The sequence below is a fragment of the Natrix helvetica genome (assembly GCF_964273705.1).
Source record: "Natrix helvetica genome assembly, chromosome: Z".
NCBI lineage: Eukaryota > Metazoa > Chordata > Lepidosauria > Squamata > Natricidae > Natrix > Natrix helvetica.
The window spans coordinates 63,149,622-63,177,034 of record NC_138554.1 but is presented as its reverse complement, the minus strand read 5'-3'; the positions used below and the strand labels follow the sequence as shown (position 1 = coordinate 63,177,034).

At 35.7% G+C, this 27,413-nt stretch overlaps 1 protein-coding gene across 1 annotated transcript in view; it reads right to left on the bottom strand.

Moving 5' to 3' along the window:
• Window positions 1-267: 267 nt before the first annotated feature.
• Window positions 268-27,413, bottom strand: part of COBL (cordon-bleu WH2 repeat protein) — a 94,401-nt gene continuing 67,255 nt past the window's right edge. Inside the window, exons 12-17 of the mRNA XM_081970846.1 lie at window positions 12,762-13,032; window positions 10,887-10,987; window positions 8,087-9,837; window positions 6,628-6,747; window positions 3,018-3,266; window positions 268-763 (exon numbers count right to left, since the gene is read on the bottom strand). Of these exons, the coding sequence (XP_081826972.1) occupies window positions 743-763; window positions 3,018-3,266; window positions 6,628-6,747; window positions 8,087-9,837; window positions 10,887-10,987; window positions 12,762-13,032 (2,513 nt within the window). The 3' untranslated portion in view covers window positions 268-742. The remainder of the gene's footprint in view (window positions 764-3,017; window positions 3,267-6,627; window positions 6,748-8,086; window positions 9,838-10,886; window positions 10,988-12,761; window positions 13,033-27,413) is intronic.

Genomic DNA, 27,413 nt, shown 5'->3' with positions numbered 1-27,413 from the left:
TGTTTAGTTTATTTTAAAGCATCTATTGCAGAATTGTGTAAACTCTTGGCTCACGGGTTACATCAGGCTTGTGTAGTATGTTGAAAGTCTCATTCCAAAATAAATGAACCCAAACTTGCTTTAGGTAAGGGTTTCAGTTTTGGTTTTTTTTTAGAGATGAAACAGGTAACTTAAGTCACAACAATGATTAAGGCACCCATTTTTCCTTTAATCCCAATAGTAAAAAAAACACATACACAAAAAACGAATACAAACAAACAAACAACAAAAACCACCAAAAAGAGAATGTGTGAAGTTTGGCCTTTGTTCCTTTTGTAAGATCTTGAAGCTGCAAAAGAATCACCTGCAATATTGTAAATATTTTTATATTTGAAAATAAAAATAAATGGTTTGGAACAGCTAGATGGTTTAAATTCACTTAATGAAAAAAAAGAGTGATGTGTTTCAGGTACATCTATAAAGGTAATCAACTTTCTCCACAAATATATTTAAATAGTCTTAAAGAACTAAAAAGTGTTCTCAGTGACTATTCATTCCAAGTTCATGAATTTGGTAACTTGCTATTTTGGCTTGATATAATTCTGAAAATAGGTTATTCCTAGACCCTTGGCACATAAACTGAATCAAGAGGACTACATATTTAATGTTGCTTGTAAACAAACTGGGAAGAGATTTGCATTCTTTCTATTAGGGATGACCATTTTAATCTATCACAATGCTTCAAAGGTGTAGGCAGGTGCATCTAATTTTCACACAGAGGCACCTGAAATAAAATAAGCATATATTAATAGCTTGTTATGCTCTTTTCAAATGAGATTCTTTTATAGTCTTTTCCTAGATTCCTTCTGAATGTACATATGTATCTAGAAAAGCTTTCTAATATTTATACATATGAAATTAAATTTTAATTGTTTCTTCCAATTGATTGCATTTTTCTGGAACAACTGGAAGTCTGGGATCTTCTGCCCCAACTTAATGCCAAGGAAAAATGTTCTGCCTTCAGATCCAAGATACTTTTCTGCCATCTATAGACAAGGTGTTCAAAGGTTTCTTTTCAACAGTGAAGAAGATTAAATGAAGCAGAAAGAAAAGCTTTCCTTTGCTGCAATATTTCTTACATTTTAAAGTAAATTTTCAGGCATCATCTTTGATATAAATTCTGGGACAAAAATATATAAAAGATTATTGATTTGGACAGTGCCTTGTTTTTGGAAATTGCTTTCTTACTTTACTTATTTTAATGCTATCATTTACATATCACTATTTTGTTTTTCTAGATGTAATAGCTTTATGCTATGCATATTTCCTTACAAAATGGCCTGAAAGGTGTTTTTTTAATGAGTTATTCTCCAAGCAGATTAGACTGCCATATTTATAAGCTTGCAGTCCGAGATGAAAACATTCCATTGTTTGTGAAAACACACATAACAGATAAGTATATCTGTGTTTATGTACTTATGGTATACTTCAAATATACTAGGAAATTCATTGATATCAGAGATATCAAATTGTTTCTATTGATCTTGCAAACACTATTACAGACATTGTTAATGATGCCTTTCAATATTTTCCTGTATGAGTCCGAGTGAGATCTACTGATCCAACAATTCCAGTACTTTAGTCTCTTTAGCAGTAGGTTTCAAACTTGAGCTTTCTCTAGGTCTTGAGAAATTTTTTTCCAAACCTATAAAGGATTTAGGGATTCACTTCTCAAATATAAAGGCCACATGCCTTTATATTTGATTGTACGTCGCCCCGAGTCCCTTCGCGGAGAGGGCGCGACTGATAAATTGAATCAAATAAATAAATAAATCTTATATATGCCATGACATGTAAGTTATGCATACACAGTTTTACAACTGTATCTGAAAACAAATCTGTCAAAGTGATTTCACACAACTAATATGTTTAAATGTTATACCTTCTGTGTCAAGCTATTCTGTGGAGAAGTAATAATACTTCTGTTGGACCTATTGCAAGTCAGAAGCAGGAGGAGAGATGATGCTTGATATGTTCCTTTAATGAAAAGGATATGGTTCCACCATCAGTCTTTTCACTAAAAGAGATGGTAACTGAACTGCCCTAACATCTAACTTACACTCACCTTCCTGTCATAAAAAGATCTATTAGCTATGGCACCTAATTTGTAAGAGCTGCTTCAACTGGTATAAGAATATGAAAGCCTAATATACTGTATTTTTTGGAGTATAACATACACCTTAGTTTTTGGGGAGGAAAATAAGAAAAAGAAAAATTCTGCCTCTGCTTACCAGCATCCATGGTATTCAGCTGACACATGGTAACAATGTCAACCAATGAATAGGCATAGCAACTAAGTCAGCCAATGAGGGCTATTTGGACTCTGAAATTTGCTTTGTGAACAATAAGGAGACTGGAAGGAGCCTGGCTTAGCCAGAACTGAAAGTAAAACTGCTTGTGTTTTGCTTGTATTTACTGCTACCTTGGAAACTTTGCTTTTCGTAATGTATTGTATATTATTATTATTGTTTTGAATCCTGCTGAATCAGTTACTTGTGTGTGCTTTCTGAATGTGATTACTGCTGCAAACTCTGACCGGCCAGGTCAGCTTTAGGACATATTGCAGCCTGATTCAGCACAGCTGATTGGCAGATGGATCGGACTGCCGGAATACCCCCAATCAGCTGTTCCAGGCTGCAGGGATTGCCACAGACCATCGCTGCCTCCATGCCTCGTGTTTTTGGCCTCTGGTGGGGGTACATTCGGTGTATAAGACGCACCCAAATTTGTACCCTCTTTTTTGGAAGAAAAAGGTGTATCTTATACTCTGAAAAATACGGTAACTGTATTTTTGCGTTTCAGTCAATTTTCCTGAAAGGCTTTTTACACAGATGTATGAAAAATCTTACCACAACAATTCAGGTTACAGCTGCTACTCATTTAAACAACTTTTTGGGGTGCTTAAGAATTGGAACACACTTTTACCCTACCATTTCTCCTCTCATATCAATATCCTTCCTACAAATACTTTTTTTTACCTTTCTTAAATGTGCTTTCCCAGCTCCTGAGCGGATTGCTTCCATTAAGGCCTGCCTTGAATTCCCTGGGTTATCTGTCATTCTTGAAAGAGAATGGGCTTTTTTCATTCTCAACTGTGCAGGAGATAATGGCAAAGGAGGTGGGGGTGGAGGACCATATTGTTTTTCTTTTGCAGAGTTGCTGTTATTCTTCAAAACTTCTTCTGCATTTCGGAATCTCTGCAACTCAGCAGAAGCAAATGAAGAAACCTACCAATTAGAAAAAAAATGTTCACAGAAGAGATACTCAAATAGCAACAATTTAATATAAGGCAGTTTAATATCCCATCTGAATTTTCAATTATTAAATTTCTATGCAATTTTATTTTTAAGACTGAACATCTGATCCTGTTTTTTCAGCTCTTCCAAAAGGACTGACAATCACAATTAAGGAATTAGTTTTGATGTGAAAATTCAAGCTTTATTGTTATTTTATTATTTTTCACACAGGAAGGAAAAATGGTTGGCTAGCCACTAGGCTAAATTAAAAGTAACCAATGCTTTATTGAATAAATGGTACTTGCTCAATGGCAGTAATTGTGGAGAAATCTAGATATCCTAGCGGAGAATCACATATGTCTGAGCCAGCAGTGTGCTGCTCTTGCCAAAGAGCCAATGCAGTCTTAGATCCCCACAACCATTAATCGTATGCTTTAGCCTCCAGACCTCTGAAGATCTTTTTTAGAATGCATTTCTCTGCACTCTTTCTAGAATGTCAACATTTTTTTTAGTACCAAGGTGTCCAAAACTGGGCACAGTATTCAAATATGGTCTTAATACTACATTATAAAATGGTTCTAGCACTTCTTATGATGTGTCTCCCCTATAAAAAATATAGTGAGGTGTAAGTTATAGAAATCCATACCAGCTCAATTGTCGCATGGATTAACAAGGACCATGCTAGATGTTGGAGTTCCTGGACATCTGGTGAAAAATGGGCTACAGGAATCGGGACTGTTGGCTGAGCAATAAAGGCCAGCAGCTGCATAGCTACTGGAAGAAATGGTGTTTACCCGTCGCAAATACACAGTAATTGAAACAAGAAATAATGATCTATTATTATTATTACAGGTCGTCCAACATGATGAGGATATTTGAAATTAATGCACCTGTTCTGGAAAGAATAACATGCAGAATCAGAAATAATAGAAATAGTAAAAGAAGAATTTTAAAGGATGAAAATGTTTTTGAATGCATTTCGGTTAATATAAAAGGAAATCACCCAACCAAATAGGAAATAATGAACTTTTTGCAAACCTAAGGAGTACAAAAAGCATACTATACTAGTAATGGAGAATATTAAGTACCCTCCCTTACATAAATTGGAAGACAAACTGTGCAGCAAATGAGAAATCAAACAGGTCCCTGATGAAACCAACAGACAACTTTATCACCCAAAAACTATAGTAGGAACTAGTGGGCCAGCTATACTGGACTGAATCCTTACTAACAAAGATGAAATGATAGAGAAGGTTGAAGTTGTAGGAACTTTGAGGGAGAATGTCCATATCGTACTGGAATTCAACATAATGGAGACTCAAGCAATAGAACAAAGTCAAACTAGTGTCTTAGATCTCAAGACAGATGATTTCAATAAACAGAACAGCTTGGGAAGGATTCCATGGACGGAAATCTTAGAGAGAAAAATAACTTAAGCAGCATTGGAAACTCTGAAAATTGAGTTTATAAATGCTCAGTCTAACTCAATATCTCTAAGTAAAAGAAATAAAGAGACTCCAGATGAAACTAGCATGATGGCATATAGAGCTTATGAACTTTCCATTCCATCTTGGCTTGGTTGATTCAGTGGTTGGCTTGGCTGGGTTGATTGTTGGAGACAAGAGAGCCTGTCTTTCACCACTCCAGTATGGTATTCCCAGAGACAACCTTTTCTTCCTTTTTATTTAACTGAGAGATCATCCATTGGTTTTGGGTGAAATGCCATCAATATTATCTTGGGTAATCTGAGTAATGCACTAGAATGTAATCCCCACACTCTAGAATGTATTCTTTATTGTGCAAAATAGGGAGGGGATCAGCTGGTATCCTGCTTTCCATTTCTATTCTATTGTCATTATGTATATAGAAGGATAAGAACCAGAAAAAAAACCCAACCAGAACGTCTCTCAGACTATCGTGCTAACTATTCAAGTATTACTTTTAGTAGTCTTTTGAATATAGAGATATTTTGCAAATTAACTATATTTGGTGTTTGAGAAGCTTAATCTAAGTTTATACCTTGTCCAGTATACTACTATATTTAATTCTTGTGAGGGCCTCCTTAGCTGAGTAAGACGATAGATATAGATACAAATAAAGGTATATATTTTTTCTAAAATATCTCATCTTATCTACTACTGGAACAGGAGGCTGAAAAACAATGTTTGCCCAGTTACAGCTGAGTTGTCAGATGTGACTATTTCTGGATCTGGTTCTAGTGAGTGTTAATCATGCATCCATAACCTCTGTGGATTATTGGGACCGCCTCTGAATACGACTTGGAAACTACAATTTATTTATTTAAACAATTGATAAGACCACCTATTTTGTAAAAGTGACAAGGATTAAGTGACAAGGATTAAACAAGGATTAAAAACAAGACAATTTAACAACTTCTATGCCCAAGGCCATAAACACAATCCATCTTATTTAAAAATCAGTATTAACCAACATTAACCAGCAGAGCTCACTTAACTATCTGATGCAACAGCTGGGGTAGTTACAGAATATTTTACAAAGGGATAACAGAGTTGGGACTATGCTGATCTCCAATAAATTCTACTTTATAGAGCAAGCGCTGCCACAGAGAAGGGCACATTCTGGCTCCCCCAACATTATGTTGTTTAATGGCAGGGACTCAGAACATGCTTTACCTGCTCTACCTGGTGGGGTAGAGCAGAAACCAAAGTAGATGGGCAGTTCCTCAAATATGCTATGCATGTTATATAGGTGAAATCCTGAACTCAGAATTGCACCCAGAAGCCCACTGAGCATCAAAATATTCATGGAGCAGTGCTGCTACATAGGACTATTGAAAACATAATCACATATACAGTATCTATAAACAATTCTTTAAAACAGCTTTTCCCTCAATCTTGCAGTCACCGTTTGTGGCTGCAACATAATTCCAAAAAGTTGTTGCTAACGAACACTATGCAAGCAATTTTTCTATTCAAATCCAAAGGGCTGTTCCAAACTATTATAAATCAAAAAAGAGCTCCAAACCTACATGAAGCTAGCAGCAGAAATACAAAAATCAATGAAAGTGAAGTGAGATGCATTAAAATTTACTACAATTGCTATGTTGCAATAGTTTAAATATTTTGTTGATTCTATTTGCAGATTTAAAAGTGAACAAACTATTTTTGCTACATAAGGACAATTTTTAGTCATTTAGTATCTTCTGCTTTGACTTGAAAGATTTACCAGGATGTTAGTTGGAGATCCCTTCAACCTTCCTTGAATAATTTTAAAGCAAATATTTAGGACCAGAGTTAGGATTTCAAATTAGAATGGATTTTTAATTACATCTTGTTAAATTACAAATATAATGCAGTGCAATTAGAATTACCTTTCTTAACACTGAGATTCCACTGTGCCCTCTAATAGATGCCAAAAGAGCTGAATGCTCAGTCTCTGTTTCCATGAACTTTGACTCTTTCGGACTTCCACTTACAGTACTGTGTGAAATCTGACATATAACAAAACATATATATATATGTATTTATTTTTTTAAAACTTAAAATTTGGAAACATGAGTAATATCTGATTATTTTTTTGTAAATTTACCTAATTTTGGCCTTTACCTGACCTGAATATACTGATATATGTATAAAAGCAGCTTTGCAAAATACTATAATATGCAAAATACTATAATAAAATACTTTTGTTTCCTAGTATGTTTGATTGTTTTTTAGTATCCTATGACTATCACTAAGTATTGTATCTTATGACTCTTGATGAATATATTTTATTTTTTCTTTATGTACACCGAGCACATATGCACCAAAGACAAATTCCTTGTTGTCCAATCACTCTTGGCCAATAAAGAATTCTATAAATCTAATAGTTATATATACTAGTATATATTCATATATATATATATATACAATCTCAACCTTACACGGGAAAACACCCGAATACAACAAAACCAGTAGGTATGCTGGTTTTGTTGTATTCGGGTCTTTTCCCGTGTAAGGTTGAGATTGTCTTTGCAACGTTTCGGCAGGATCACACCTGCCATCTTCAAGCTGTGGGCTTAAAAATTTTTAAGCCCACAGCTTGAAGATGGCATGTGTGATCCTGCCGAAACGTTGCAAAGACAATCTCAACCTTACACGGGAAAAGACCCGAATACAACAAAACCAGCATATATATATATATATATATATATATATATATATATATATATATATATATATATATATATATATATATATATATATATATATATATATATATATATATATATATATATATATATATATATATATATATATATATATATATATATATATATATATATACATACATACATACATACATACATACATACATACATACATACATACATATATATATATATATATATATATATATATATATATATACATATATACATATATATATATATATATACATATATATATATATATATACATATATACATACATACATACATACATACATACATACATACATATATATGAATTTTGCATACATTTCATGATAATTAACACCTCTTTAGGACAGGATTAGTCTGTTACACTATCTATAATCATAGCAGCAAATGTTACATATATGAAGCTGTTATGGCTGTTGCATAATACCAAATAGCATGTATAGAACTGATGGTAATCTACTACTGTATCTTGGTAATATGCAAATTTTAGCTTAATGGGTCACTGGAAATAATGATTATTATAAAAGTTAGTTATAACTTTGATAAAAACAACAACAAACAAGCCCACTCCTGATCTTATAGGAAATGGTGCTTCATCCAAAGCTGCTTTTACCCAACAAATATTTACCTTTCGGAGCTTGTCTTTTCCTCCTGAGTTTTGAATGGCTTCCATTAAAGCACTATGTAGTGATGTATTTTTTGGAAGTGGCTTCTGGATAACTGATTTAAACTTCTTCTTTGGCCCAAAAATATTGTAGATGTTGTCCTCTATTCTATTAGAACAGAGTTTACTTTCTGCCTTGCCAAGATTCTCATCTTTTTCTAAAGTTGTTTGGTTAACTATTGCTGCTGAAGGTAAATCGCTTGATTTTACATGGGAGCTAAATATTGTGGCAGATGAATCAGCATTAGGTTTGCTAAGAAAAAAGGGAGAGCTAACCTGATCAGATGGCTTTTTTATTACTGCAAAAGTAATTTCTCTATCTGTTACATCTTGTACTAAATCATGAACGAGTTCCTGTTCTGAGAGATTGTTTTTGTTAGATGTTATTATAGTAAATGGCCCACTAATGCTATTAGTAGATTTGTTTTGTTTTGCAGTCTTGATATTTGATACCCTAGGATCAGCACAAAATGGAGTGGTATTTGACACATTTGTACTGAAGGTAGTTGTATACAGTTTTTTTGTTTTTGCTGGCTCTGTTTCCATTGGGCAGTATTTCGCCGCAACAGTACATCCTTTAGAAAATGGCGCTATTTCAGTTTTCATTCCTTCTGTTTTATTTAGTTCTTCATAATGCTTTCCTTGAATGGTTTCAAACTGGGTTAGATCATTGGAATTGGCAACAGTTGTGGTTAAATAATCTTTTGATGATTGTTTGGGAGGCATCTGAAACTTGAAATCCTTCCTACTGATCACAGATGCTAAGACAGTTTTCCCTGAAAACTGGGAGGTATTACTAGGGACTTTTGTTTCATCTGGTCCAACAATATTTTCAGAATGGGAACCAACTATTGGCCAAGTTGTTTTCAGATTCCTAATACAATCAGGTTCAGTTATGGACGTTTTATTAGGTTGTTTGGAATTAATGGTGATCTCTGCTTCAACAGAATGGTCTAATGGTAATCCTTCAGTTTGCTTTTCCATAGAATTTGACCTCTTACATTCTTTATCTCTGCCAAAAACATTTACTTTGGAGGCTGCATCTACTATAGTTTTTCTAGCATGACCATTATTAGGTTTTACTAGGTTACCTAACTCGTCTATTTTAATGGCACCAGTATAAAGAGACTGATTTCTATTAAAATCTCTCATTTTGGGTTTGGGAGGAACTACTGTAAAAGTTGTCAAGCCAGTTTTAGAGCGATATATTCTACTTCTATTATTAATACGACGCCATGGAAATTGTGTTGGATCAGATTCTTCTTCATCAGAGTTTTTTGCTGATGCACCTTTCAATTCTAGATGACATTTATTAAGTTCATCAATGACATTTTCATAAGTATTTCCTGTAGAAACTTTTTGTGAGAAATTCTTAGGTGAATAGGAAGATCTTCTTACTGACAGTTTCAATTCCTTGCTGACAGATTCCTTACTGACAGTTTCAATATTTTTATTTGTGTTGAAAAATTTAACTAGATCAGTCAATTTAACTGGATTATTTCCACTAGTTTCTATCTTAGAAAACAATTCTTTTTCTTCTTCTTTATTGGAATGAGCAATGGTATAATTTTCTGGAACTTCATCAATAATTGTCACTGGCACAGGAAATGAAACATCAGAAGGATTCTCAGCTTTTTGTAGCAGTGGGCTGGATGCACTTTTCATCTCAAAGACAACTGATTGGCTTTTAGAATCATTACGTATATTTTCCGTCACTGCAAATATTGTCAACAAATTATTTCAAAAACTATTTACAATGAAATGGCAACATTTTGCAAAATTTTATAATCAAAAGCTACTATGTGTACATATGTGCATCAAAGCTACATATGTGTACATGCGTGCATCAGAGGTGGTTGCTAATTTTTTTACTACTGGTTAGGATGTGCTCTCACGCACCGCTTCTGTGCATGCACATAAACGTCTGGGCAGGTGGGCGGAGCCTCCCGCTGCCACTACTACCATTTTGCCCGATTCGGGCGAACCAGCAGCAACCCACCTCTGATGTGCATGACTGACTGACTGCCTGCCTGCCTGCCTGACTGACTGACTGACTGACTGCCTCTCTGTCTGTCTGTCTGTTTGTCTGTCTATCTATCTATCTATCTATCTATCTATCTATCTATCTATCTATCATCTATCTATCTATCATCTATCTATCTATCTGAATTCAATAATTTACCTTAGCTGAATACCACATAGACAATAGAATTTTCTATAATTTTTCATTTCTTCTGTGATGGAATAATCAGTCTTCCAACAATGTATCTAAATAATACTTTTTAGAAATTCATTCTCTTGCTCTATGCCTATAAATATAATAATCAGTGATATACTGCTTTTTTTTGTAATAGTGGTATACTATTTTTAAGAACTGGCTCTGTTGGCCCCATTGCTGTTACTGTGCCTAGCCCTTAGCCATGGAACAAAGGACCAGCATATTAGGCATTAAGGTTAACCTTTGTTCTTAAAGTTCCCAGAAATTTAACTATAAAGCTGGAGTGAGCCAGGTTCAACATATCATTGAATGTAACTATAGTAAGAGACATGACTAAAGAGAGAAAAATAAGTCTAATCATGGAAGTAGAACAATTTTATTGGCATAATATTCAATGAAGCTACTAGGTTATGACAGGCAATTATATTACCATTACTACTTTCTCCAATTTGGAGATTTACAGAAATCTTTTAAACCTTTCTAGTACATTCTCTGCTATTATTTCCTCCTCCTTTCTATTATGTTTGCAGATCAACTTCCACCTACCTGCTAGGTTTTTGTCTAGTGCAAGTTGAACCTTTTGCACACCAGCAACCATAAACGTATCAGTATTCTCAATTTTGGTTTCCATCATTCTGCCATCAGCCCTGTATTATGAAGACATTTGGTTAATTGCTGATTTCTAGCAGGGCTAATCATACTAATACTATAATTTGGGTGAAGCAGTGACTTTACATTGGGCCAAGGAACAAGAAAGTCAAAGTAGGTCAAAATAAGTCAATATGCATTGTAATGATTATAGAAAGGCCTTCAACTATTTCAACTATGTCAAATTATGGAATGTCCTCAGGAAAATAAGAATCCAGAATGTTTCACTGTCCTCATACAAATCCTATATATACAGAATAGGAAGCCAGAGTCTGGAGTGACTCCAGATTGGCAAGAGTGAAACAAGGATGTGTACAGTTCCTAATTACTCAGACTATGCACTGAATATATATTAAGGGAGGCTGGATTGAAAGAAGTGTGTGATTTTAAAACTGGGGGAAAAACATTGATGATCTGAGCTATACTTATGACACTATTCTGACAGCTGAGAATGCAAATGCTCTACAAGCTCTTGTAAGGAAAGTCAAGGAACACAGTAAGAAAGTGGAATTAGAGATCAAAACATAGTAGATATAGTAACCAGCCTTAAAACTCTCAATGAAAGTACTGAAATGTTGGATAGCTTCAGCCTTATAGGATCAACTTTCAACAGTAAAGGAATCAGCAATCAACTTGATAATGTAGCATTGGAAGACATGACATGTCTATACCTGTAAAGATCAGAATCATGTAGGCAATGATTTTCCCTGTAACACTTTTTGGAAGTGAAAACTGGACTCTGCAGAAGCAAAGAATAGGACAGAAAGAACAGTGATGCTTTCGATGTTGGAGAAAACTCTTGAGAATACCATGGATACCCAAGAAAATAAACAGATCATCAAACAAATCTATTCTGAGTTTTCATAAAAGGTACAAATGACCAGACTCAAATTAACATATTACACATACATTATGAGAAGACTTAGCTCTCTGATGTAGGTTACAATTCTAGGAAAAATGGAAGGAAAGAGAAGAAGAGGACAACAAGATGCAAGGTGGATGATCTCAATTACAGTATATATCATTGGTAAATCTGAAGGTTGGGGATATACCATGCTGGAGGAAGTCTATTTATGTGGTGACTAAGATTCAACACTGAATTGGCGGCCTATATTTTAATTAAATCCCACAGAACCAAATTGCTTTAAAATTACATGTAACAATAAAAATATTAAAACATTAAAAATTATATTTCCCTTGATAACAGAAAATTGAGCGGATTAGAACTGCTTGCCCCAACTCAAGCAAGTAAAAAAAAATGTGCCCTGAATTTCTCTAATTTGTATAGGGTTGGAGCATAGTCTAGACTCTACGGGCACAAAGACCCATTATTAATTGCTATCATGTACTAAGTGAGAGGATGGGGAGGAGTCAGAGGATGAGACACAGAGCTTGGGTTTCTTATTTGGATCAGAAACTGAACAAAGGGAGTAGAACACAAAGCAAAATTCTGCAAGTCTGCTCTTTAAGACAACCAAAAGCCAGCCAAAGGGCTGAGTAGCTTGTCAGCTCTTGCTTTAAATCTTAGATTTTTCTCTGAGTTTGTTGCCTGCTTCATAGTTCTCACCTTGATTTACTTTTTAAAAAAAACACAAATAGTCTATTTTCAAAAATAAAGCAAAATAACTTTTGCAAAAGAACTAGCTACAGTAAAGTCGGGGTGTTGTTAACTGTATGTTTAGGCCCCTGACAAAATTTATAAACTACTTGTTTTTTTGCAGCCAGCTATGCCAAAATAATAAACTTGCACATCATCTCAAAAATGTAACTTACCTTTGTTTAATATTCTCAGATTTATCATTTTTAAAGGAAGCATTATTTACAGAACATCCTTTTGCAACCAATATGGAATCTATTTCAGCCGAGGTCTTCTCTACAACAATAGATTTGTTTCTTGAATTTATGACATCTTTTTGAAAAGCCCGATGTACAATAACAGGGGGTAAATTAATAATTTTATTGCATTCTGGCTTAGAACAACTGCTGAAAGAGTTGGTTTCTTCTACAGTGTCTTCTTTATAAGTATGTGAAAGTTGAACATTTCCTAAAGAAAACACAGGAAAAAAGTAAACAATGAAGCTTTCATTGTTTGGAATCATACTGCCTAATTCATTGCTGTCTTCAAGTCTTGCCTTCACCATGAAAACCAGTTGAGTGATCTTGGTCCATTCTCTCTTAGTCCAACTCAGCTCAGAACAACTTTCCTTTTTCCTTTCCTTTTTTTCCTTCTTCTTTGAAAAGGCCTATAGTTATATATAAGTCCATCAAAAATTGTCAAGATGAATAGTTTAAAGTAACAACATCTTACTCAAAGTAGTTGCAGCTACCAGAATTGCTCCTCTATTCGGTAATTCTGAAAAGCAATTTCTTTCAGAAACCCAAAATATTTACTAGTTAAATACAGATTAAATCACCTTCACTATAGTATGTTATCATCTTCAGACATATAAAACCCAATTCATCTTCCAATATACACGTGCGCGCACACACGCACACGCACACACACACACACATGTATATATAGACATACTATAGAAGATGATAGATAGGTAGGTAGGTAGTCTTTAGAAATACTTTCCTTCTTACTGCACAAATGGGTATAGTCTTATCAAATAGTAACATGATAACTTTACATACACACACACAATCTAACTGTGAACTTTTATTTTTTTATGTGTAGATCACATTTATAATCTCATCCTTTCTCAACAGAATTATTTGAAAGTGTAACATATGTCTATCTGAAAGTTTACTCCCATTACAGGTATTCCTTGATCAATCACCTTTATGTTACAAGTGGTGATTGGTAAGCAGTCATCACATGACCGTGCCTGGTTTTACAACCTTTTTTGTGGCAGTTATTAAGCAAATGCTGTTCATTAAGAAAACACTGCAGTTGTTAAGGGAATCAATTTTTACAATGAGTGGTTTTTTTTTTGCTAGAAACCAGAACTAAATGCTAAACCAAAAACCTGCAAATATTGTAATCATGTGATGTTGGGATGCTGAAAACAGCTCTAAATGTGAGCCAGTTGCCAAAGTGCCAAAAATGCATTTATGTGACTGCAGGCATATATGTGCGGTTATCAGAACTTCAAAAAAAAAAAAAAGGTGGTAAGTAGGAAATCACTTCCGGTCCCGGAGGCGACAGATATTGCCGTCCGCTGCTCGTCTCTCCGGTGGGCTCCTTTTAGGAGCACAGGGGGTCTTGGAGGGTCCACCTGCCGTAGGATGGCTTGCTGGAGCCCCTGGAAGCGGCAGCAGCTGTCGGGGGGGCTCGAGTCTCGCCCCAGGAGCCGGGGAACGAAAGGGGGTGCATAGCGCAGCTGTCGGCTGCCTGCACCTTTGCTGAATGGATTCCAGAAGGAAATAATCAATCAGAAGTTGCAGTAGAAGTGCTGGAGGTGAGAAGTTTGCCCTAATCTCTTTTAACACCATTTAATTGATGAGCAACAACTTTTTGCAAGTTGTGGATTCAATCTATTTGAAGTTGCAAGATTGGAGGGGGGGGTTCATCCCCCTCAGTTAAAGCGGCATTTGGACTATCTCTCGATCTCGGAATGGAGTGAGAGAGTAAAGCGTTGAATTACCCACTTATACTAACTATGAGAAAGATTTACATCACAATTGCAAGAAGTGATTCCTGAGCTGTTTTAAAAGCCTTATGGAAACTTTGGATGCCTTGCTCCCTGGTTCCCTGTGAAAGGGGAGCCAAGATGGCCCACTTCCGTCTTCTTCTTTGCTCTTATAAATGAAACTAGCCTTTTGAAACTACCTTTGAAGGGATTTCTGGCTTTATATTACTATTACCTCCCGAAGGTCTCCTGGACCCCCACCCCACCCTGTTTTGTGGTTTTTCTGGATTTGGATTATTTGATTTTCTTCTTCTGGCTTGGAACTGTGACTAAGGATTAACATTCACTTCTGGGCTTGTCTGCCTCCTCGGCATCACCCAGCTGCGCATTCCATAAGACTTACACTTATCTCTGAACTTAACAAATGGGGCCTAAAAAACCACCTCCGGGTAAGGCAGCTTCGGCACCCACCTCCTCTACATCCAGCCCAACGACCCAACAGACAAAAATTTCATCATTCTTACAACAAGAAGGGGCTGGAGAGAGTTCAAAGGACTTATCAGTTACCCAAATGTTCCAGGCTATTATGAAGGGACAAAAGAGCTGACAGATTTTAAAGAACAACTCAGAGACGTACAGCAGCAAACAACAGAAAATAAACAGAGGGTTGGTGTACTGGAGGAGGGCATGGTTGGGTTGAGGGAGGTGGTGACGGCAACTCAGAAGTGGAATAGAGAATTGGAAAACTTCGTGGTAAAGATGGAACTTGAAAGAATGTCCCTTTTTCTCTGATTCCAGAACCTACCCGAGACAGAAGATGAAGATCTTAATGATACTATGTGTACAATTTTAGCAGAATACATTAAGAGAAATAAAGAACAGTTGTGGTGGGATATGGACCTGGTTTATAGAATCAATTCAGAATATGCCAGAACACATAATGTTCCAAGGGAAGTCCATGTTAAATTTCTTAGGAAGACCACGAGGGATGAGGTTTTGGGAGCCCAAAGGGGGGGAACCACTAAAATATAAAGATAAAGAAATTGCCATTCTTAAACAAATTCCGAAAAAATAAGAGATAAGAGGAGGAAGTATTCCTCCTTATCAAAGGAATTATATAATAAAGGAGTTTGGTTTAGATGGTTATTGCCAGAAGGAATGTTGGTCTTCTGGGAGGGAAATAGAATTAGAATCAATTCAGTTGTGGAGGCAGAGGCCTTCATGAAAAAACACAGTCCCCTCCTAGAGGACGAAATCATAAGAGGTAGTGAAAAAGGTGATAATACACAAGATATGAGGGAGGAAGGGGCTGTGACTCCGCCAGAGGACAGGGGGGAGGGAGCAATATTGAAAAGACTCAGGTCACAAAAATAAATGTATTTGAAATATTATTGTAATTGTTGATATATTAGAAAGTGGTAAAAGAGATGATTGAACATATGGTTGATACAATGTATAACAAGATGCTGTTTTTGCTTATCTTTTATTTTTTGTTTTCCTTTCTGTAAAACTTGTGAGATTTGGAGAGATTTCTACTTTCAGTACCATGTAGCTGCCAAAAAGTTTTGTATATCCACCTACCCTTCCCTATAAATGTTTAAAAACCAATAAAATTCTTTTTTAAAAAAGGTGGTAAGTACTGGTAGCATTGGGAAGGTCAGTCATTGCTTTGAATGGTGGCTGTCATTTTTTTCTTTCTTTTGAAAAACCTATTGATGAATTTGAAGTTGTCCATTCTGGTTTTTTGTTTTTGTCTTGTAACTCCAAATTTTTCCCTACAAAACATTTCTGATCCATTATCCTAACCGATATTCTTCACCCCAGATTTTATATCCACTGAAGAAAACTAAGCTTCTTTTTGGATGAGAAGATCCTTCTTGTATCACAATATGAAACTATGCTCCAGTAATTCATACAGAAATTTAAATGCTACAATTTAGATACTTCATTACTAGGACATCTTTCTTTTTAGAATATATCAAGAAGGATTTAAAACAAATAATAATTCTATCTATATTGATGCTTGGAGGTTTAAGGCATATACCTTTTTCTTGTGCAAAAAGATAAGAGATTTTTAATCATACATTGATTGGGGAAGGTGATTAAAATTTACTTGTCTTAAAACAAAAACTCTACAGTTAAATCTTATGAAATACTTATGAAAACTAGAGGGGCCAACAGATTGGAAGAGGTCAATCTACGTTACAATACAGATAATCCTCAATTTACAACCATTTGTTTAGTGAACAAAGTTACAATGGCACTGAAAAAAGTAACTTATAACTGTTTTCACACTTATGATGTTGCAGCATCCCATGGACATGCATGATCAAAATTTGGAAACTTGACAACTGCCACGTATGATGGCTGCAGTGTCCAAGGGCCATGTAATCACTTTTTGCAACCTTCTGACAAGCAAAGTCAATGGGGAAGCCAGATTCACTTAAGAACCATGTTAGTACTTTAATAACTGCAGTGCAATACATTTAAAACTGTAGCAAGACAGGTCATAAAGTGGGGCAAAACTAACAACTGTCTTGCTTATCAATGTAAAATTTTATGCTCAGTTATAGGTAAGGAAGTACCTGTACCTATAAACAGCAACTTAACATATTGTACAATGACCTTAATTTCACATGCTAGCAAAAGAATGCTTAGGATCTAATTTCAGTCTATATGCTGAATATATATTAAAGGAAGCTAGATTGGAAGAAGATGAAACTGGGAAAACTGAAAGAAAAAAACCAGCTCTATGCACTATGCTGATTATACTATATTGATAAGTTGAAAATGCAATGATTTGCAAGCCCTAGTATTGAAAACCATAGACCACAGTGAAAAAAGATAATCACTGGAAACCAGCATAGATTTGTTAAAAGAAGGTCATTTCAAACAAATTTTGCCTTTTTTGATAAAATGGCTAAATTAGCAGAGCAAGAAAATGCTACAAGTATAGTATACATAGTATACATTTCCATAAGTTATTTGAAAAATAAGCTGCAGCCTACTTCTAGATAAAATAGAACAATGTGGAATAACCGTACCACTACCAGATGGATATACAGTTGGCTGACCAACCACACTCAGCATGTGGTCCTCAATGGAACTACACCTACATAAAAGGAAGCATCCAATAAGATATCTCAAGGTTCTACCCCGGGCTCAGTGTTCTTCAACATCTTCCTAAATGATCTAGATGAGGGGATAGAAGAGGAAACCATCAAATTTGCAAATAACACCAAGCTGATTGGTGTCATTGCTGACACTTTGGAAGATATACTTAAGATTCAGAAGGATCTTGAGAGACTTGAGCATTGGGCCTTATCCAACAAGATACTGTTCAAAAAGTAAAAAAAAAGTAAGGTCTTGCACTTATGCAGGAAAAACCAAATGCATAGATACAGAGTAGGCAGTACCTGACTTAATGGTAATTACTGTGAGAGGGATCTAGGTGTCCTCTTCAGCCACCATTTAAGTTTGAGCCAGCAATATGATGCAGCTGCCAACAAAAGCAATGAAGTCCTAGGATACTTTAAGAGGGGTAGCACCAAGATCATGAAAAGAGATAGCACCTATCACTTATTAGTATGCAATAATAAGACCACACTTGTAATATTGTGTCCAGTTATAATCAAAATACAAAAAAAATGCTCAGGCTCTAGAAAGACTACAGCAGCAAAGAGAACAGCAACAAAGATAAGGGTTTGGAGGCTTAATTGTATAAGGATTGGCAAAAGGAACCAGGTATGTTTAGCCTAACAAAGGGAAGACTGAGGGGTGTTGATAGTCCTCTTTCAATACTTAAAAAGCTGTCACAGAGAAAATAATCGGTTTCCCTCCCTCCCCCCGCCCCCCAAGATGGCAGCGTGCTTAGACGCTGCGGCTTTGAGCTCCTGGTGCCACAGTAGAGTTAGGCAAAAACTAGTCTATATCCGCAGGGAGTTATTAAAGATTGGATCTTCTAGTTGACTAGATATTACCAGCGACTTCCAGAAGTCTCATAATATATCGAATGACATGGTAAGACTGCCCGATCCATCTTCATGGATCATTGTTGGGCCTAGAAGAGAGCGAAGAGAGCAGAAGCAGAAGCGGGGATGCAGAGCTCATTTGCTAGTTCGGTTACAAAAGCAGCCTCACAGACCAGCATTACCAAGCATTTTTCTAACCAACTCTAGATCCTTTGTCCACAAAACTGATGAACTAGAGCTATGGATGGCAGCGAATAAGCTCATTCGTGACTGCTGTGTGATGATCACCATAGAGACCTGGCTTCATCCACTTGTACCACGTGCGCTAACTAACCGCACCACACACCGCTTTAACAGAAACAGCAACTCTGGTAAAAGCAAAGGTGGAGGACTTTGTATTTACACACATAATAACTGGTGTACTAACAGTAGAGTTGCTTATACTCACTGTGTTTGCAGTACTGTTAACTGTCATTTGTCGGCCATTTTATTTACCTAGAGAGATTTCGGTTATAGTTATCACTGCTGTCTATATTAGACCTGATGCAAATGTTAGTGCAGCACTCTCTAAGTTATATGATGCCATCGAGAGGCAGCAGCAAACTTAACCTGAAGGTGCTTTTATCATGGCTGGGGATTTTAATCACGCCAGTCTAAAGTCTGTTCTCCCTAAGTTTGTGCAGTATGTGCAGTGTACCACCAGAGGTAAGAATATTCTAGACAAATACAATGAAGCCAGGGCAAACTTGAGAAGAGGCATTAAGGCTAAACAGAAATACAACCAAAAGGTAGAGATTTATCTGGAAGATAATAACTCAAGACAGGTGTGGCAGGGGCTACAACACCTAACAAACTATAAGGGCAATACGAAAAAAATAGCCAATGCTAATGCCCTGCTAGTAGAGGAGCTAAATAGCTTCTTCCCCCGCTTTGAGGTCAAAAGATCAGTCTCTGTGGCTCTAGCCCAAAGGCCTCTAACCTCCAGCCACTCAGCCTGGATGAACATCAAGTGAGAGCTGAGCTAAAGGCTGTAAATCCCAACAGAGCCGCAGGTCCAGACGGGTTGTTGGGGAAAGTGGTAAAAACCTGTGCTGATCAATTAACAGGGGTCCTCACAAGGATTTTTAACCTCTCCCTGCAACAGGCTAGAGTCCCATCATGTTTGAAAGCAGCCACAATTATCCCAGTTCCGAAGAAAGCAGCCATAAAAAGCTTGAATGACTATAGATCCATTGCACTGACATCTATAGTGATGAAGTGCTTTGAGAGACTGTTCTTACAAGACCTCAGGTCCTGTCTTCCACCAAATTTTGATCAACACCAGTTTGCTTATAGAAGCAACAGGTTGACAGGGGATGCCATCACCACTGCTCTACATATTGCACTGAGCCACCTTGAGAAATCTGGGAATTATGTCAGAATGCTTTTTATAGACTATAGCTCGGACTTTAACACCATCTTACCAGGAATTCTCATTGAAAAATTGACTGACCTGAATTTCCCTCCTCTCACTTGTGAATGGATCAAAGATTTCCTGACCGATCGTCCACAAACAGTAAGGGTTGGGTCCTTTACATCTTCCACACTGAAGCTCAGCACAGACTCCCCTCAGGGCTGTGTGCTCAGCCCATACATGTACTCGCTGTATACATATGACTGCATATCCTCTGATCCATCCAACATCATAATAAAGTTTGCAGATGACACAACAATGCTGGGTCTCATAACTGGAGGGAATGAATCGGCATACGAGGAAGAAGTCCAGAAGATATCAGCATGGTGCTCAAGAAACAACTTACATCTAAATACTAGTAAGACAAAGGAGATGGTGCTAGATTTCCAGAAGCACAGAGAGGAACCTGCCCCACTGTATATCGAGGGGGACTGTGTGGAGAGGGTTTCCTCTTTTAAATTCTTGGGACTGCTTATTAGTCAAGATCTCACTTGGAAAAACAACATGTCTCTGGTGATTGGAAAGGCCCAACAGAGACTTAATTTCCTTAGAATCCTGCGAAAAAATCAGGTGGAACAATGGCTGATGACCTCTTTCTATCGGTCCATCATAGAAAGCGTCCTCACATATTGTATTACAGTATGGTATGCTGGTTTAACAGCTGTGGACAGGAAGGCACTACAGAGAGTGATCAATTCGGCACAAGAAACCATTGGTTGCCCTCTGACACCACTGGATGACATTGCCAGATCTCGCTGCTTTAGCAGAGTAAGGAAGATACACAAAGATGATCCACACCCTGGTCAGTGTCTCTGCATTTCTACCATCAGGCAGAAGGCATCAAAGTATAGCCAGCCGAACAAACAGGTTTAAAGATAGTTTCTATCCTTGGGCTGTGAAACTTTTAAATACAACCACAATCACTCCATGCACATAGTTTTTTTTTTCTTTCTTTTTTCATTTCTGTTATAATTTTGCACCAGTGAGGTTAAAACCAATTTCATTGTATTTAAGTACAATGACAATAAAGATTATACTTATGCTCTCCAAAGCATCTGAGGGCAGGACAAGAAACAATGAGTGGAAGCTCATTAGAGGAGGATCCAAGAAGCAAATGAGAACAGTTGGATTTATACAACTGGATACTACAACCTGCTTCAAATTCTTCCCTAGATGTAACATCAGCTCTGATCAAATTATCAGGAATCCAACAAACAGTAAAGGGTTTAATCTCAAGGCACATTATCTGGAGTTGGAGGAAATATCAAGTTATCCCTTGTCATTGTCATTGATAGATCACCCTTTGATTGTCTGGAATACTTTATTCTGGTATTCTATTTTCTGCTGGGAAAATATGACCCATTTAATTGGTCTATCCCAGGTAACTGACATACCCACTGGTATTCAAAGTTCCTGAGAACAGTCCAATTAAAGTTTTAATTTCTTCTTTGAATGTAAAGATGACTATGCCCTTATATCAGCAGCATCTGTACAGCCTCTCTTTGAATACAGATCCCAAAGGTTCTAATTTTCATAAGAACTTCAGAAGATGAAATAACAGAAGAGATGTCTACAATGCTACTGGAGGAAGACAAGGAACAAATCTACAACACACGAGCAAGGGCCTTTTTAAGGATTGTATGATTATAAAAATGGCAAAAATGTGTATTTTATCATGTTGATTGCATCTGTTGACTATTATCTAGCTATCCTATTTAAGGCAACTTATTCTGTCCTGTGATAGGTCAGATCATCATCTGTAGGCCTGATGTGAGGAATTTTCTGGTATCTGTCAAATAAGATTTGCTCTGAACTAGATTCCAGCTGTATAGCATGGTTATCTGAGGAGTGTTTCCTTCTGCTTTTTGTTGCTTATGTTTTTGCTTCTGAGAAAGTTTAAGAATCCTCAGTTGTTAGTGAGACAACCAGTTTATTAAAACACTGCTCTTCCAAATTGGTCACATTCCCTGGGTTGGGTTCAGGAATTCTTGAGATAAGGGGTGGTTCCCCTATGCTTACGGAAGCAGTAATCCTTCCCATATGAGGACCTGACAATACTGGATAATTTCTGACCAGTTTCCAAACTTTCCTTTTCCAAAGAAAAAAAGTTGTGGAAAACACAGTTGGGCTGCAGCTTCAGAAGGCTCTGGAATTAACAGATTATCTAAATACCTAAAGTGGGATCAGGATGAGGTAGTGCATCCATCTTGGACCTCCTTAATCTTTCAGTGACCCTTGATATATTAATTAATGAGGACCTGGCATAACAGCAATTCTTTCTTCCAGAGTTGATTGTAGTTGGCGGTAATAGGAGGTGGTGATGCAGATCCCAACATTTGTTTTGGATAGTGTCTTATAGCTTGATTCTCTCTCCACTTCTTTTTCACAACTACAGTATATAAGGCTGCAGGGGGGATTCATCCATCAGGATAGGGTTAAGAATCTTCAGAATGCTGAGGACACCTAATTATATATCTCATCCATGGTTATTCAAGTGATTGCTCACTGTTCTGATACAATGTCTGGAACCCGTGAAGATCTGATGAGTAAGGAACAGAGCCAGGCTCAATCCTTTCAAATCCATGTCTTGTTTTGTGAAGCCCAGGTATTAGATTAGGTGATTTTGTAAACCATCTGGATTGACTGCCAAATTGCCTTTGCCATAACTGATTTACTTACGTTTTAATCATTTATTTAGTATTGTTCTACCATACTTGTAAGCTGCCTTGAGTTGCACATTGAATGGGTTACTATATAAATCGACAAATACATAAACATCTAAGAGGCATTGTATTGGGAAATGAAACCAATAATCAGTTTTACATGAAATTAAGGAATAGCATAAAGATTAATAAGATTAACAAAAAATGAGAAATGTGAGGATGGGTGGGGAATACCCAGTAAGTCTAAATTTTATGAAATATAATATATACCTCTTAAGACTTAAGAATGGCATTAATTCATAAATTTTTGTTTTGTTTCATGTTTACCAAATTCCTCTAATACTGTTTAAAAAGATTGGACATTAACTTCCTGGTTTTGTAAGTAATTTCAGGGCTCTTAATTCATACAATTGGATTATGGCTCTTTTTTGTCCTCTCTTATTTTTCATACAGGTAAATATATATAGTTCTTAAAAATGTAAATATATAGTTCTTAAAGATGTAAATCTAATCTAGAAAAGATATTGCTCAGCAATTCCTCAGAAAAATCAGTCATAAAGTCCTTTTTTATAAAGTTGACAAGTGAAAAAATCAACTATGTACTTGGCACTACTCTTGCTATGAGCAAAAATCCAATTCCTTCTGCAATTATAGTCTGTATAGGCAAAATCTACAAGTGGGATTAGAGACTACAAATAGTAACACTATTTCTTAAGAAATAATATGAAATGTAAATAATAGCCATTGGCTCACAAAGTCCAAAACCATTAACTACTATGTTAAATGCTTTCACATACTAATTTACCGTAAGTAATATTATGAATTCTATTATTGAAGATTTTTTATAAACATTCCTACGTGTACTTTAAAAAATACATAGGAAACATATAGAATTATTAGTATTTTAGTATTTCATACTTCTGAAATATTTTATTAAAATTATTACTTCTAGTATGTTATTTGTTGGAAAATTTACTGCATACATGGCTATTATTGTTATATTCAGATGGGCGTGAAGAAAGGATGAGAAGCTGAATTGAGTATCATCATAATTTAGGTGGTATATAGGCTGAGTTTCTTTACAATAAAATTAAGGAATTGTTTTAATATCGTATTGCAATTCCCAAGGGAATAAAAATAAACATTAAATGAATTAAATAGACATTCAAAGCACATTCACATTGTGATGTTCTTCCTCTGTCAATGGAGCAGTTGAAGAGAATCTTGTGCTAACATTATCTGGGGAAGTCCAGTTACATATTATTTTAATAACAGTCTTGTAGTATCCATAAATTCCCCACATTTATTCTGCCAAAAGTTTGCATCATCTACATAAACTATTTATTAGACAATATAGTACCAATGGGCAACAATCCATTATTTCCAGAAACAATCCACTGGTTTTAAAAAATATTTTTAAATTTAAAAATAAACTGCAAATCAATTTGGCAAAACAAGTTGTGTCACAAAGAAAACTGATTTGCTTTCTTGAAAGTAAGAGACAGATTTGCATGAATTGGTTTAGCTACTATTGTGAAAGAGATCTACTGTTTGAAGTTAAATTAATTGTTCTCCAAATTAATTTATGTAAATTAATTATTGCTGTTAATGCTGTGAAAGAGGATGCCTGTCTAAAGTTTAGTTGTTCTAATTGTCCAAGAAATTTCTACAATCTAGAACCAAGGAGAAATTTCTTGACAGTGAGAACAATTAATGAGTAGAACAGAAATTTAGCTGCTCCATCACTGGAGGTTTTCAAGAAGTGATTGGACAGCCATTTGTCTGGAATGGCATAAGGTCTGCTTGAGCAGGAGATGGGAATAGAAGACTTCCAAGGTCCCTTCCAACCCTATTATTCTATGTCTAAGAAGTTTCCAAAATAGGTAACTTAATGATTGCCTGCAGCATTTGCTAAGATAACTAGAGTGAAAGATCCTGAAAACAATCTCCACAGCATTTGCCAAAATTACTCAGTAAACAAACTCTTTGACCAGCACTGCAAAGGAAAGGAGCCTTCTCTTTTTTGCAAGATTTCCTGAAGATCTTTTTGACATTTAACATCGTGGACTTCCTATAAAGAAGAGGTAAGCAATTTAAAAAGGTGATCTTTCCTTAGCCAAAGTCAAGCCCCTGCACTCTCTCAACAATTCATTAGCTAACAGTTCAGACTGTCAAGTAGCATGAAATGATCATTTGCATACTACAAGGTTTTCTCTATTGCTCTGTTATGGCAATTAAAAGGCAACTGGCATGGAAAGACTGTCCTCCACCAATACTCCTGCCTTCTATTCTGGAAATCCCTAGTGATAATAAATAATACTTATGCACAGCATCATATCCATCAGCACACCATAATTTATTAATATAGGAAAGACAGATCTGGTAGTTTAAGCAGAAAGAATTTCACAGTCTAAGGAATTTCACAGTCTTTTCAGAAGGAGATAGCAGCCTCAAGTCCTTGGCCACTGAGTGTGCCAACTGATCTCCTAACTAGCCTCTTCAGCATGCACTTTGGACAGAAAAGCACTCACTGAAAGGTCTTAGGCATGTCCATATCTTACATGAGCTATAGGATTTCCTATAACCTGCAATAAAGCCACCAAGTATATTTGCAAGTAATTATTTTATCTCCCTCACCTGCCGCATTTTCCAAAGTAGGTACCTATCAGATTATTCCCATAATGAATCTTTTATACCTGTGCCTGAGACAATAACCACTTTATGTGCAAAGCAAGTCATTTTCTAAGTGTATTCCTCACATTTTTTCATCTTACAAATGCCTCAACATAAAATTGATAACCACTTTCTGTGAAGAGCAAGTAATTTTGTGAGTGTGTTCATCAATGCTTTTATCTTACAAATGCATTCTTGACAAGTTGCCTATCCTCAATATAAAATTTCTTGCAAGTCACAGATTAATTTCAAAGGGGAAAAATAATGCCCTACACAATTAGCATTTGTATACCATTTTCTTTCAGCCACATTAAAAGATTTGCAATGGTATTTCTTGAACATTTAAAGTAAAATTCATATTGATTGCATTAGATAAAGAAAATATTGAGGAATATTTTTCTGTTTAGAATGCATTTATTTGATTATATATTAAGAAAAGTACATGATCAGCGACAAATAAACAAAATTATAATAACCACATGCTTTCAAATCAACAAATAAAACTCTTTTAGGATAATCTTCAGGTTTGGAGAAGTAAATTTCCCACCTTTCCTTTTTATTGTTAGCATATATACCCCCTTTGTTCTGTTGAATTACCTTTCTTTTTCTTATTAAGACAAAATAAACAAAAAGAATTAAAATTAAATTAAAACTCTCCATCTGAAGGCTAATGATGAAATTAGGTAATTACTCATAATGTTGTTATTAAAACTTAAATACAAAAAGAACAGCACTTTTGCTATAACTCTTTTGCACAACTCTGAGTAAATAAACATTTGATAGGCAAAACTGGAAGTAGGTTCCCCAAGTGGCTTAGTGTCTATGATGGTATTACGACTCACAAACTCCCAATTTTTAGTCTGCTACCTTAACTAATTCATTAAGCTCTCAATAAATAGGTATTCTATTCAAAAAATTAATTAACCTATTTCTCACATGCTATTTGGATAAAACAGTGGGACCAGGCATAAGAACGTGATTGGGACCAAATCAAAAACTAAAATTTGTTAATTTTAATATACAAATAGCAATTGAATAATTTGTAATAAACAACAACTGGGATATACGTTATTTCTGGATTGCCATAAGGGGTTTGATTCTGCGTGCCCATCACATCTGGGCTGGAAAATCCGAAGCACAACATGGCATCACAGAGTTAATGTTTTCTATGTCTCTTTGCTGTGGCTCTAGATTTTGCAATTCAGATGTGTAAACCCAATGTCTACATACAGTACTGTAGGTGGTTAGTTTTCCTGGTGATAGAAAATTAGAGAACAAGAGAACAAAACTATTGGCCTGTTCCTTTAATAAACAAAATTACTTTCACTTAGAGCATCTTGTCCTCTGACCCTGAGATTTGGTTAACTGCTAAATTCGCCTCTTGATAAGATTTGTCTTAGAAGATATGAGATACCATTGAGTTACAGTCTTAGGAAGAAAGGCCCTAGTAAACTTAAATTCTAACCCAAATAATAAAAACTTTTCTTCCTTCTTTGATACTTGTAAGAGCATACAAACTGTATCTATTCTTAGCTCAGAATTATCTCCTTTGCACGGCTCTGAGTAAATTCATATATAACGGAAGAAAATGAAGAAAAAGCAGGAGAAGTCTTACATATATATTTCTCCTTAGTTAACATGAGAATTATCTTCCAGTCTAATGCTGAAAACAGAGGCTTTCTCAATGTACTGATCTCAGTAAAAGGTTTTGACTTGACACTACTTTGAAAACTGTTGATATACTTCTTTAACATATTGGAAATAGTACATAAAATGCCAGTAGTAAAGATGTTTGTATTATAAATTAAAACTGCTATGGCTTTAATAATATCCCATCTCATATAGAGATCAAATTTTCATTTGAACATTAATGGTAATTAATGCTTGCTAGATGTTTAGAAATTAACAGATACATGTGACTTTTAAAAAAGAGCAAGTTTTCCAAATCAATGCAGCATATTAAGTAATCAGAAAAAATCATAACCTTTTGAATGCAAAATAGTTTTGTGTTTGAATATTATTTCTGTACTTTTAGTATATGTGAAGTTCACGTTTATAGCTTTTTATATAAATATCAGTGCTTAAAATGG